The sequence below is a fragment of the Mirounga leonina genome, unplaced genomic scaffold (genome assembly GCF_011800145.1).
Source record: "Mirounga leonina isolate KUSES-001 unplaced genomic scaffold, KU_Mleo_1.0 Mir_376, whole genome shotgun sequence".
Lineage (NCBI taxonomy): Eukaryota > Metazoa > Chordata > Mammalia > Carnivora > Phocidae > Mirounga > Mirounga leonina.
The window spans coordinates 1,020-14,570 of record NW_023270718.1 but is presented as its reverse complement, the minus strand read 5'-3'; the positions used below and the strand labels follow the sequence as shown (position 1 = coordinate 14,570).

General features: G+C 42.6%; 1 protein-coding gene across 1 annotated transcript; it reads right to left on the bottom strand.

Moving 5' to 3' along the window:
• Nucleotides 1-5,771: 5,771 nt before the first annotated feature.
• CEACAM1 (CEA cell adhesion molecule 1) lies at nt 5,772-10,636 on the bottom strand. Its single transcript, XM_034986575.1, has 4 exons — nt 10,189-10,636; nt 9,446-9,498; nt 8,691-8,722; nt 5,772-7,653 (listed from the first exon to the last, which is right to left on the bottom strand). Exons 1-4 carry the CDS (start codon nt 10,320-10,322, stop codon nt 7,534-7,536), a joined length of 339 nt encoding a protein of 112 aa, XP_034842466.1. The 5' UTR covers nt 10,323-10,636; the 3' UTR covers nt 5,772-7,533.
• Between the last annotated feature and the right edge of the window lie 2,915 nt (nt 10,637-13,551).

The following is a 13,551-nucleotide window of genomic DNA, read 5'->3' as shown; positions in this document are numbered from 1 at the left end:
TGTTCTTCTTTCTCAAGATTGCTTTGGCCATGTGGGGTATTTTGTGGTTCCATACACATTTTAGGATTACTTATTCTAGTTCTGTGAAAATACTGTTGGTATTTTGGTAGGGATTGCATTGAATCTGTAGATTGCTTTGTGTAGTATGGACATTTTAACAATATTAATTCTTCCACTTCATCAGCATGGTATATCTTTCCATCTATTCCATTTATCTTCAGTTTCTTGCATCAGTGTCTACAGTTTTCAGAGTACAGGTCTTTCACCTCCTTGGTTAAATTTATTCCTAGGTATTTTATTCCTTTTGATGTGATTTAAATGGGATTATTTTCTTAATTTCTCTTTCTGGTATTTTGTTATTATTCTATAAAAATGTAACAGATTTCTGTATATTAATTCTGTATCCTGCAGCTAAAATTTATTGTTTGTCCACTGTCTTCTAAGCATTTTACACATGTATTAACTCATTGACTTCTGACAATAGCCCTGAGAAGTATGTATTGTTATAATCCCTGTTTCATAGGTAAAGAATCTGAGGCACAGAGAAACATTACAAGTAGCCTGCCCAAAGTCTCAGAGTAGGTCCTTAGGAGCAGGACCTCCAGTATAGGTAGTCTGGCTCCAGAATGTGTGCTCCTAAATAACATGGTCTCTGGTAAGTCATCCAAAGCGTATGCCTGAACTCTGCTGCTTCACATCTGCATGCCTTTGTACCACAGGTTTGCTCTTTTGCCTGTACTACTTTTTCTTAAAGACTCTGGTCAAGGGGAGGATGCTCCTTTAAGATCTTCTCAGACTTCTTTTGCCTATCCTGGGGGCAGTCACTATCCTTGGAGCTTGACTACACTTTGTCAAATTTTGTTAAACTACATAGTAGTGTATTTGTTGGAATATCTGATTCCTTGTGTTGTAAGCTTCTGGAGAGCAGGGACTTCTTTTTTTTTTTCTGGAAAATTTCAAACAGTTGCAAAAGTAAAGCTAATAATAAGATGAATTCACACACTCATCATGCAGCTTTGGCAATTATTTTGTGGCCAGTGTTGTATCATTTATACTCCTCTCCTCAAACCTGGATTATTTTGAAGCAAATTTCAGACATTGGATAATTTCATTAATATTCCAATTGTATTACTAAAATATAAGGTATCTTTACAAAAACATAATCACAATACCACTATTGCACTAAAAGTTAATACTTCCTCAATGTCTTAAAATAGTCACTATTCTGATTTCTGCAACTATCTCATAATTCCCCCCTTCCCTTCTCTTTCCTTCCAGCCTTTTTTGTTCCTTTATTTCTTTCTTTGCCTAGCCCCCCCTTAAAAATCCAAGTAAGGGGCTTTATTTATTTTTTAATATTTATTTATTTGAGAGAGAAAGAGAGAGGCAGACAGAGGCAGAGGGAGAAGCAGGCTCCCCACTGAGCAAGGAGCCCAACGTGGGACTCGATCCCAGGACCCTGGGATCGTTACCTGAGCTGAAGGCAGACGCTTAACCGACTGAGCCACCCAGGCGCCCCGGGCTTTATTTTTAATTTTCATGTTCTCATCAGCCCCTGGCTTAGTGCTTGACATATAGAAATCCCCAGTAAATGTTTAATAAATGAATGACTCATCAGAAATCTATAAAATGCCCTAGTTGAATGAGTGTAGCCTTATTGTCATATTTGGTTGGTTTCCTGGGGTGGCTTTTGGTTTCTGGTACTTTAGTTAGGGATTAACTTAGATGCTGGCTACTCTCAGCCATTACTAAAGGTTTGAGGACAGTGAGTGTGTTTGTGACTCAGACATTTGCATGCTAGAAGGAAATGGGCTGGGTTTTCTTGTTTCTGTTTTTTGTCCCTAGTCTCTATTTCACTTTGAGTTTGGACGACCATGTTTGGCTTTTTTGCTATTTCTTCAAAATAGGGATGACCCTGAAGGAGCTCCTTGAGAGCATGAACATAGTTCACTTTGCGATGGTAGGTTTTGTACCTGATAGATTGAATTGGTTGCTCCTTCACTTACTTTATTTTTATTTTTATTTATTTTTAATTTTTTTTTTAAAGATTTTATTTATTTATTTGAGAGAGAGAGAGAGACAGAGAGCATGAGAGGGAGGAGGGTCAGAGGGAGAAGCAGACTCCCCGCCGAGCAGGAAGCCCGATGTGGGACTCGATCCCGGGACTCCAGGATCATGACCTGAGCCGAAGGCAGTTGCTTAACCAACTGAGCCACCCAGGCGCCCCACTTACTTTATTTTTAAAAATTGAGATAAAATTGAAATACATTGAAATGCATATAGATCTGGGGTGCCTGGGTGGCTCAGTCAATTAAGCATCTGCTGCCTTCTGCACAGGTCGTGATCCTGGAGTCCTGGGATCAAACCCTGAGTTGGGCTCCCTGCTGAGCAGGGAGTCTGCTTCTTCCTCTGCCACCCCTACCCCCCACCCCCACCCCGGCTCGTGTTTGTGCTCTCTTTCTTTCTCTCTCAAATAAAAAAATAAAATCTTAAAAAAAAAAAGAAATGCATACAGATCTTAAGTGTACCATTTGAGTTTTGGTAAATGTATAAACATCCATGTAATCACCACCTGAATTGAGATGTCAAATGTGACCCAGAAAGCTCCCTTGTGCACCTTTGCAGTTAATTCTACCCCCTATGGTGAATCCTAACATCATTAATTATTATTGCCTATTCTTGAGCTTCATTTAAATGGCATCATATAGTGTGTGCTCCTTCATGTCTAGCTTCTTCTGCATAGTATAATGTTTTGGAGATTCATGCATCTCATTTTAGCAGTAGTTTGTGCCCTTTTTATTGATGACTACTATTCCCTTGTATAGATATACCACAATCTGTTTATCCATTCACATACTGATGGATATTTGTGGTTTCCATTTTTTGGCGATTATGAATAATGCTGTTTAGAAACATTGATGTATAACTCTTTGTGTGGATATCTATTTTCATTTCTCTTGGGTAGATACCTAGAAGTGGGATTGACTGTATATTTAACTTTATAAGAAAATGTTAGACTCTTTTCCAGAGTGGTTGTGTCATTTTCTATTTCCGCCAGCAATATGAGGAATACCATGTCTTTCCCATCTTCACAACAGGTGGTATCAGCAGTCTCTTAAAGTTTAGCTACTTGCCGATAATTTTATTTTGAGTACTTCTCTGTGCCTTGCAGAATAGATTATTCATTTTATGCCCATCACGTGGAATATTCTCCTAACTCCTCAGTTTTTCAATTTTACCTATGTTTTAGGTCAGTGTTTCCTGAAACAGAATATACGTGAGAATTACCTGGTAGTCTTTCCAAATAACCCAGGTCTCACTGAAGACACACTGTACCAGCAGCTTTCTCAGGGATTGTTCATGGGCTTAATATGTATGTTGGAAAAGTTCCCCAGGTAGTTCCAATTTCTATTCCTAGCTAAAAACCACTGCTTTGAGGCTCAAGTCCTACCTGTGATAACAGAGGTTCTTTATCCTGCCTACACATCAACAGGATCTGGGGATCTTTCTTTTTTTTTAATTTTTTTTTTTTTTTAAGATTTTATTTATTTGCGAGAGAGAGAATGAGAGACAGAGAGCATGAGAGGGAGGAAGGTCAGAGGGAGAAGCAGACTCCCTGCCCAGCAGGGAGCCTGACGTGGGACTCGATCCCGGGACTCTGGGATCATGACCTGAGCCGAAGGCAGCCGCTTAACCAACTGAGCCACCCAGGCGCCCCAGGATCTGGGGATCTTTCAGTACTCACCAGTGCCAGGATTCCAGCCTGCACCAATGGAGTTGGAATCTGGGGGTGGGGCCTGAGTGTCAATTGTTTTTTAAAATTTCCCCATCATTCTAATGTACAGCCACATTTCCCATTGGATTTCTTTCTGTCTTCTCTTGTAGCATTTATACCTTTTTATTTTTGTATTATAATACTTTTTCATGTCTTATTTCCTGTCTTAGGCATTATGTTCCTAGCCTTTCTCATTTCTGTGTCTTTCATGGAGTCTGTCACCCACATTTGTAGCACAGTAGGTGCTCAATAAGCATTTCACGAACACATGAATTGGTCATCAGAAAAAAGATCGCAGTCACAGGTAGGTTGTTTCCTGAGTCTCAGAGTCCCTGTCCTCCCCAGGGTTGGAGTTGTGATGACCAGTAGGGGTAACTCCTCTGTGAGATAACAGAACCTTGCCCTGTTTGGTATTTGTTTTCAGGCATATCATTGGGACTAAGAATTATATGTGTATATGGGGTAGAGCAGCAGGGTTGGGTAAGGAGACAGATCTAATTAGAATGGAGGAGTTATACTAGAGTTGTGGTAAAGAAGGTAAGAAATATTAGTAAAGAGGAAGAAATTTGATCTTACCTGATAGGCCAGGGTAGGCCACTACAGACCCTTGAACAGGAGAGTGAACCAGTTTTTAGGAAGATAGTGAGGCAAGAGTGAGCAAGAAAGATTTTAATAGAGAGACCAGAGACAAAGAGTCAGGCTGTACTTCCAGCAGAGTTATTGAGGACCTGGGTTGTTTAGGGTCACGGGAATCGACAGAACAATGTACTGAGAGGTGTTAAAGGACCATCAGGTTTTGTGATGTATCGAATCTGGGAAACCAGAGAGCAATGTGGAGGAAACAGTGGTAGTGTGGAAAGATGTGGAAAGAGAAGAGTGAGTTGCCGGGTAGGGCTGCGGGGGTGGGGATGGGGGCTGCAATTTAAATAAGGAGGAATTTCAGAAGGTGTTTGGATATGAGTGTCAGGAGTTCTGGGAAGCAGTAGGGGCTAGAGATACAGATGCAGGGGCCATCTGCAGAGAGGCCATCGAAGCTATGGAAGGAGGATCGTGTGGAGGTGTCCCGTCGGGTCTCACTACTAAATCTGGTGTGGGGCGTGATGCACAGGCCAGGGTGGAAGGAGGAGAATGTCCAAGAAGGAAAAGTTGTCCGTGGTCTTAGACATTGTAAAAGCAAACGTGAGGATGGTGAAGATACCTTTGAATTGGGCTAAGGACGGGTACTGACTTCCTGCTGCACCTAGCGGTCTTGGGTGTGGATGCGCTACCGCACAGGGGCCAGGAGATACCAGGTGACAAGGACGGGACGCGGCACACGTGCTTCTATGGCTTGGAAATGAAGGAGATGATAGAATAGGCTAGTACTTAGTGGGGTTAATAAATGAAGGGTACTCAGGTTAGAATACCCTAGAGAGGCGTCTGTGTGAATGGACCTGTGGAGGCTCTGAGCCCAAGCTGTCTGCTGCATCTGAGTCACCAGAGCCACCCGTGCAGGAAGCGTCACTGGTCCCTAATAAAGAGGCCTGGAGATCTTTTTTTTTTTTTTTTTAAAGATTTGTTTATTTATTTGACAGAGAGAGAGACAGTGAGAGCAGGAACACAAGCAGGGGGAGTGGGAGAGCGAGAAGCAGGCTTCCCGCCAAGCAGGGAGCCCGATGTGGGACTCGATCCCAGGACCCTGGGACCATGACCTGAGCTGAAGGCAGACGCTTAACGACTGAGTCACCCAGGCGCCCGAGGCCTGGAGATCTTTTACTCATGGAATCACGTCTCTCAGAAGAAAATAGGCAGTTTCTTCCAAGCAGGTTGAAGCTATGGGCTCTCATTTCTAGACAGACTCACTTTGTCAGCAGGCATGCAAATGACTAGCTAATTTTCTGATCACTGGATCAAATATCTGTAGACTTGGGCTCATTCTGACTCCCAGTTCAGCAAGTTCTCTTTCTTCCTGTAAAGAAGATATTGTCTAAAGCAGTATCAACCGTGAGGCAGCAAGTTCATGTTGACTTTACAATTTTTATTATAAATATAGAGATTTTACAAATAATTCAGAAGTGGCCCTAGCCAGACAAAATTAAATAACACAGAATAGCATGGATGAGGGGAAGTATATACAGACTGTGTCAGGGTTAGAAAACCCTTGAAAGAGGTACCTGAGTACAGAGAATTCCCAACTCGCCCTCTTTGAGGGGCCTCAGACACAGCATGACATCAAGTAATCAATATCGAATAAAACCCCTTTCTCAACAGCCCCAAAGAGACTGTGTGGGAGGAGGCTGGGTGGGAAGTACGTTGCCTTTCCTTCTCCTGCCCTTCCTTTCTATTCTGCACACTGGGGCTCATAGACCCCCATGGGAGAAAACATTTCCGAGGCTATTCAAGATGCCTCTGACCCAGTTATCACCCTCCCCTGTCCTGACACCCCTCATAGCCCTGGTTCCCCAGGAGCATCAGCACCAGGGCAGCTTTCCAGGGAGGTAAGCAATGCCAACAGGGGCGTGAGTGTGTTCCCTTCAGGGCACCCCCACTTCTCAAGGACCAGTGGAACCTTGGCAGAGGCCAGGTCTCCTGAGAAAGTGAGTGGGGCACACACCATGTGCAGCAGAGACGTGGAGAGCAATGGCGGTTGAAGACTGGACTGAGATGCCGGGAAACTGAGTTAGACCCATTTCTAGCCACGAAGGAGGAATACCGCTGCTACTGCTTTTCTGTTTTGGAGCCCTCGACATAAACACCTCGAGGAGCTCCTGGCCGAGGGGACTTGAGGGGTCTTGGTGGCTTCTTTCACTGAAGGCAGTCAGGTTGGCTTACATAGCTAAGTAGAAATAGCCCCTTTCACACAAACAAGCAGTTGCAAAAACTAAAATGGCAGAGTATCTCAGGGAAAAAACCTAACACACCAAACTGCATTCTTTAACAATTATTTAAATAATCTCTGAAGGGTAGCTCTCTGACTCCTTCCCCAAATTCCCAGCTGATTATCTCTACTAAGAGCTGACTGCTCCCTGAAGCTATAAGCCCTCCTTCTGTGGGCTTATGAAACATACATACATTTTTTTTTTTTTTGCATTTTCCATTAGGAATCACCTGTAGACCTCAGTGAATAATTTTCCTAATTGCTTCCAGTGGGTTCTCTGAAGACAGGCTTGTCAAATGGCTTAGGTGGCTTTCTAGTTAAGCAGCAAGGTGTTCAGGCCCTGGTAGACAACTTTGACAGTAGACAAAGGTATAGTTCAGCATCCCCATTCAGCATATTTGTTTTCCTGTGCAGGGTGGGGTTCACACGGGGCTTTGAAGAGATAGAAGTTTTTACTTTTACTTCTTCTCTCTCTTCTTTTCTGGCACGTGCATTTTAGTGGATCAGGAGAGGACTCTCAAGGTTATGGTAAATTCAAGTTAGACTCCAGTAGGGCAGGACTGGGGCAGGAAGGAATGACTATGCTCTGAATAGGTAAGTTTAAAACAAGGGAAGGAGGAGGGGCAGAGGTTGTGGCCACTTCCCAACGTCTGCTTTGCCAAATTTCAATGACAGGGAAGCTTGGGTTTCCTAGAATCCCGGATGTACCTTTTCATCTATTGACACTGAAGGGAGGGGCTATGACCAGGCAGCCTGGAGGTGCCTCGTTAGGGAGTGAGGTGGGGAAAGAGGCTTCTTCCCCTTTTCCCTGAGGGTAAAGGGATCCCACAGTGATGGGGATGAGACGCTTGGAAAGAGTGAGCACAGCGAGCAGGACAGGTTGCGAGCAGGACAGGTTGCGTTACTTCTTTTGTACTTCTGTATACACCGTTTCTGTGTCTGCTGGGGATGGGGAGGCTGAGGTTGATTTCTTTGGTTCCTGGGCATTGAAGTTCAGGGAAGAATATGCAACTTCTTCAATCTGAAAGGCATGAGCAGTGTGGTCAGTTAAATCAGAGGCATAGGTCAGGCCCTCACCTTGTGTGCTGTGATTCAGCACCATGTGCTATCACCACTTTGAAACTTTCAGCTTTGGAGAAGGGTTTTTATTAGCCACGATTACTCTGCTTGCTAACATCCTGTTGAGTGATCATTAGAAGAGATAGATTATAGTATTTATTCATACTGGAACGCAATGATACAGCAACTGAGAACGGACAGTCTACAAATGCATGGAAGGACATGCATGAATCTCACAAAACAATTTTGAATGAAAGAAGCTAGACACACACAAGGATGTACTATGTATCCCATTATGTAAGAGCATAAACAGACAAAAGTACTGCATTGGAAGTCAGGATAATGGTTACTCTTTGGAAGGAAGTAACTTGAGGGGTTTTTTTGGGGCTGGGGATGACATGTTTTATTTCTTGACCTGGGTGCCTTTTGTGTTCAACTCGTGAAAATTTATACATTGTTAAAATATATTTATGATTTAAGCACTTTTTGGTATATATGTATATTCTACTGAAAGGTTGAGAAAAATTTGGTTAAATTATGGTAAAGTAAAGGAACCAAGATCTCAGAACCATTAGAATGGACATCATCCTTTGTTGGTAAGAGCAGGGTCAGTGAAGGTAGAGGAGGGAGAACCATCTGGTGCCTTATGCTGGTCACTGTGCTGGGTGCTTTCCATTGGTCGTCTCATTTGATTCCTTCAACTTCTCTTTGAAGTAGGCAGCATGCCCATTTTACAGATGGCAAAGCCACGGCTCAAAGAGCTTAAGTTACCTGTCCAAGGTCACAGAGCTATTGAGAGTCACAGCCAGGATTTAAACACAGGATGGGGTTAATTCCGAAGTCCACATTCATGTAATGAGGATTACTGGTTAATCCTTTGTTGCTGCATTGAGGAATTTTGACCCAAACTTGATCTCACATTTGTATCTTCAAGAATAACCCATTCTACACAGAGATACTTCCATGAGAAAATCAGCCACTGAAACTGGTTGTGCTTACCTTGTTAGACAAATTGTCAGAGTGGTCCTGACCTGGGGAAACAAAAGAACAGTTCCCAATCCATGAAAATGCAAAGCTCATTTATGGCCTTAGAATGGGGGTTGGGGGGTGAGAGCAAGGGTGGGGAGGTGGGTCCTAAACTGCTGTGGTTTCTAGCTGAAGGAGGTAGCAGTTGGTGGGAGGGTGGGGTAAGGAAGTGGCCTATGAATGCTTGAGGAATTCACTTTCCTCAGAGTTGGGGTCCAGACCCAGGGCATTGGTACCAGAGGAGGGGTAAGAGTAGAGCCACAGGAGACCTCAGTCCACTTCTGACAATTTCTTCCAGTTCACAAGGTCTTGATTTTCACCCAGATGTACTTCTCAGCAACAGGCTTCAGGGGCAAGGAGGGACATTGAGGCCCACAGTACCCAGAGCACCACAAGACAGGGAAAGTCTCACCAAAGGAGAATGCCCACATCCATCATAGAGGCGGGAAGGGGAGGAGTACAGGCAAGGAAATGACTCTTGGAAACAGGTTCATCTTGCTCAGGCCTGCTTGGCCCAGGCAGTGAATGTTTCTCCCAGGGCTGTGTCTCAGGGGAATCTTTTGTGGCTAGAAGGGTGTGAGGACCTATGCCAACCTAAGGTTGGGAAATGGAGATCCCCTTCCAAAAATTCAGAAGGTAGGAAGTAGTTTGGGATTCCAGGATTCCCTGCTAGGGCAGGGCACATGGTGGAACACACCAGGTCTCACTGGGTGAGTGGCTTTACTTACTGTGGTTGGAGGCTGAGGGTTTGTGCTCTGTGACATCACGCAGGTCACTTGCCCTAAATAAATATCAGACATTGTGACTGCCATTCCCAAGCATAGGATCTTTGCTCCTTGAATTAGGAAGGACATTGTCAGCAGGTAATTCCTTGGGGTTCCTCAGTGTTCATTTATACCATGGTTGGTACTGCCTTTCCTCTTAGGGCCTCCTCCTTCAGTCTACCCACAATCTCCTCTAGGATTTGTTCCTTTCCTGTTTGCTGGATGTCCACATGTGGGTCCATTGTTTATCAGTTGCATCTGAGCCTACTTGTACCCTGACACCTTTCCCCTTCTGTAGGTAGATGCTGGTTTTTATCTCACTTTTCTTATTGTCCAAGAGGCTTTGGTTGTTTTTGCCTTTTCTTAGGTTCTCTTCCTCGCCTATCCCTCCCTCCTACGACTGTCAAAAGAGCACGCGAGACTCACTTTCTCCTGCTCCTCCTTTCATTTCCTCATTTTTTTCCTTCTGGGACCTTGTCTTCCCTGACTGGGAGACAGAAACATAGGGGGATGGGAATGACTGTGTCCAAGAGAGAGTGGGGTCCAGGAAGCATGAAGGGATCCACACGAATTAGTGCTGAGAAGCAAGAGTTTAGAAAGGAGGAGGAGCAGATCCAGGTGCAGAGACAGGGGCAAAGTCTCCTTCCCTCTCCCAAGCATGGCAGTTAGCCTTGGAGAAAGCGGAACAAGAGGAAAGGTCATCATACCCGCCAGTCTTTCTGATAAACAGAAAGTACACCAGGGCTGCTATTACAACAACCCCAGCCAGGACTCCAATCACGATGCCTGCAATAGCCCCAGGTGGGAGGCCAGAATTTGGTTGCGTTAAATCACCTGTCATGGAAAGAAGAGAGGAGAATGAATGAAGGTGACATTATTTTACAGTGGGGGTCCCCTGGGGGACAACTCTCAACGTGTAGTAGTCTCTACTTGTTCCTTCAAGGAATACATTTTCTGTGGGAAGTTTGCTGTGAGGTGATTAGCTGACTTCATCCTTCAATTTTTTTCTCTCACTGTATTTTTAGGCTGATGATCAGACTTGCCTCAATTCTATCCTGGCCTTTCTGCACTCAGATATTTTTGAAGGCTTTGGAAATGTGAGAAAGGCTGATTGCTGTTTTTCTATAGCTTCCCACCTTTTCATGGTTGCATGTTTTTCTGTGTGCCAGGCGTGGCAGCCATGAATATGTGCCTCTCAGGTCTCTTGTGGTGAGGACTTAAGTGATGGAAGGCCTGGAGAGTGCATTCTGAATTCACCATCTCCTTTGCACAGAGACCACACTTCCCACAGAAGGGGGAAGGGATATGAAATAAGCCCAATTCTATGAGAAACCGTTTTCCTCTTAAGGGTGACTTGAGCTCAAGGACCCCTCCCCACATCACCTTGCAGACAGACACCCTTGTAGAACTGCACTTCTATCTAAAACTTTCTTCTGTCACATCTGCACGACAGCCTGAGGAACCTCCCAGGCTCCTCCCACTCCTGTCTTATCCTCACAGACATTTTTCCCAATAAATAAATAAAGATTTTTCCCAATAAATATAAATAAATAAGTAATCCCACTTTGGCTGCATCTCGGGGGATAAACACTAACATACTAGGCTTGAAACTTTGCATTCGACTCCTTTTTTTCCTTTCCCATGTTCAGTCAGTAACTATGTCCCAATGATTAATACCATTTGCATCTGTTTCTTCTTTTTTATTTCTGTTGCCCTTACCAGCCAACTCAAGCCTGATGTATTAATATTTTTTAAAGATTTATTTATTTATTTGAGAGAGAAAGAATGAGACAGAGAGAGCATGAGAGGGGGGGAGGATCAGAGGGAGAAGCAGACTCCCCGCCGAGCAGGGAGTCCAATGCAGGACTCGATCCCAGGACTCCAGGATCATGACCTGAGCTGAAGGCAGTCGCTTAACCAATGAGCTGAAGGCAGTCGCTTAACCAACTGAGCCACCCAGGCGCCCGAAGCCTGATGTATTAATATTAATGTTAGCTACTATTATGGTGTACTTAGTATGTACCAGGCTCTGTGGTAAATACATATATCTCATTTGATCCATATAATAATGCTTTCAGATAGACATTATTTCCAGATGAAAACACTGTGGCTTAGAGTAGTGAACAATTTACCCAAAGTCATATGGCCAGTAAAAGGTGGATCTAGGATTTGACTCTAGGACTACGTGACTTCATAGAAGCTAATGATAATAGTAGTAGTAATAGCAGCTAACACTTATGGAACATTTTCTCTGTGTGTAGCATTTTGCTAAGGGTTTAATTGATTATTACATTAAATCTTCCCATGAAGCAGGTACTTATTACAATTTTCTTTTCTTTTTAAGATTTATTTATTTGAGAGAGAGAGAGAGTGAGAGAGAGAGAGATCACGAGCATGGAGCCTAACGCGGGACTCCATCCCAGGACCCTGGGATCATGACTTGAGATGTTTAACTGAATGAGCCACCCAGGTGCCCTCTTACTACAATTTCCAGTTGAGGAATATGAGGCTTAGAGAAGTTAAGAATCTTGTGCAAGAAATCTGTAATTGTAGGGGCACCTGGGTGGCTCAGTCGTCAAGTGTCTGCCTTCAGCTCACGTCATGATCCCAGGGTCCTGGGATCGAGCCCCGCATCGGGCTCCCTGCTCAGCGGGAAGCCTGTTTCTCCCTCTCCCGCTCCCCCTGCTTGTGTTCCCTCTCTCGCTGTGTCTTTCTCTCTGTGTGTCAAGTAAATAAATAAAATCTTTAAAAAAAAAATCTGTAATTGTAAACACTTACATTAAAGAAGATCTCAAATCAATAACCTAACTTTGTAAGGAACTGGAAAAAGAAAAACAAACTAAACCCAAAGTTAGCAGAAGGAAGAGAATAATAAGGATTAGAGTGGGGATAAATAAAATAGTGAGTAGAAAAACAATAGAGAAAATCTATGAAACCAAAAATTGATTCTTACAAAAGATGAATAAAATTGACTTTAACTTAAAAAAAAGATTAAAATTACTAAAATCAGAATTGAAAGTGGGGGAAATCACTATCAACTTTATAGAAATAATTATTATAAAGTAATAAATATTATAAAAGTACTATGAATAATTGTATGCGAACAAATTGGATAACCTGGGTAAAATGGACAAATTCCTAGAAACACAAAACCGACCAAGATGGAATCATGAAGAAATAGAAAATATGAAAAAACCTGTAACTAGTAAGGAGATTGAATCAGTAAGAGCATTCAACAAAATTCAACATCCTTTCATGATAAAAACCCTAAAAGTAGTAATAGAAGGAAACTGCTTCAATATGATAACGGCCATAGATGAAAAACCCACAGCCAACATCTTACTCAATGTTGAAAGACTCAAATTTTTCCTCTAAGATCAGGAACAAGACAGGGATGCCTGTTTTTGTTACTTTTATCCAAAAGTCCTAGCCAGAGCAATAATTAGGCAAGAAAAAGAAATAAAAGGCATTCATATTGGAAAGAATTATAAAATGATCTTTGTTCACAGATGACATGAACTTACACGTAGAAAACACTGAAGGTTCCACAAAATCTGTTATAACTAATAAACAAATTCAGAAAAACTGCAAGATACTAAATCAACATACATAAATCAGTTGTATTTCTATACACTAACAATGAATAATCCAAAAAGGAAATTAAGAAAATTCTATTTACCACAGCATCAAAAATAATAAAATACTTAAGAACTAATTTAACCAAGGAGGTGAAAGATGTATACACTGAAAACTACAAAGCATTGCTGAAAGAAATTAAAGACATAAATAAATGGGAAGACATTCCATGCTCATGGATTAGAAGACTTAAGATGACAGTACTACCCCAAATGATCTGCAGATTCAGTGCAATCCTGATCAAAATCCCAATGACATTTTTTTTTGCAGAAATAGAGAAATCTATCCTAAAATTCATATGGAATTTCAAGGGACCCCAAATATCCAAAACAATCTTACAAAAGAACAAAGTTGGAGGACTCACGTTTCCTGATTTCAAAATTTACGGCAAAGCTGTAGTAATCAAAACAGTGTGGTACTAGCATAAAGACAAA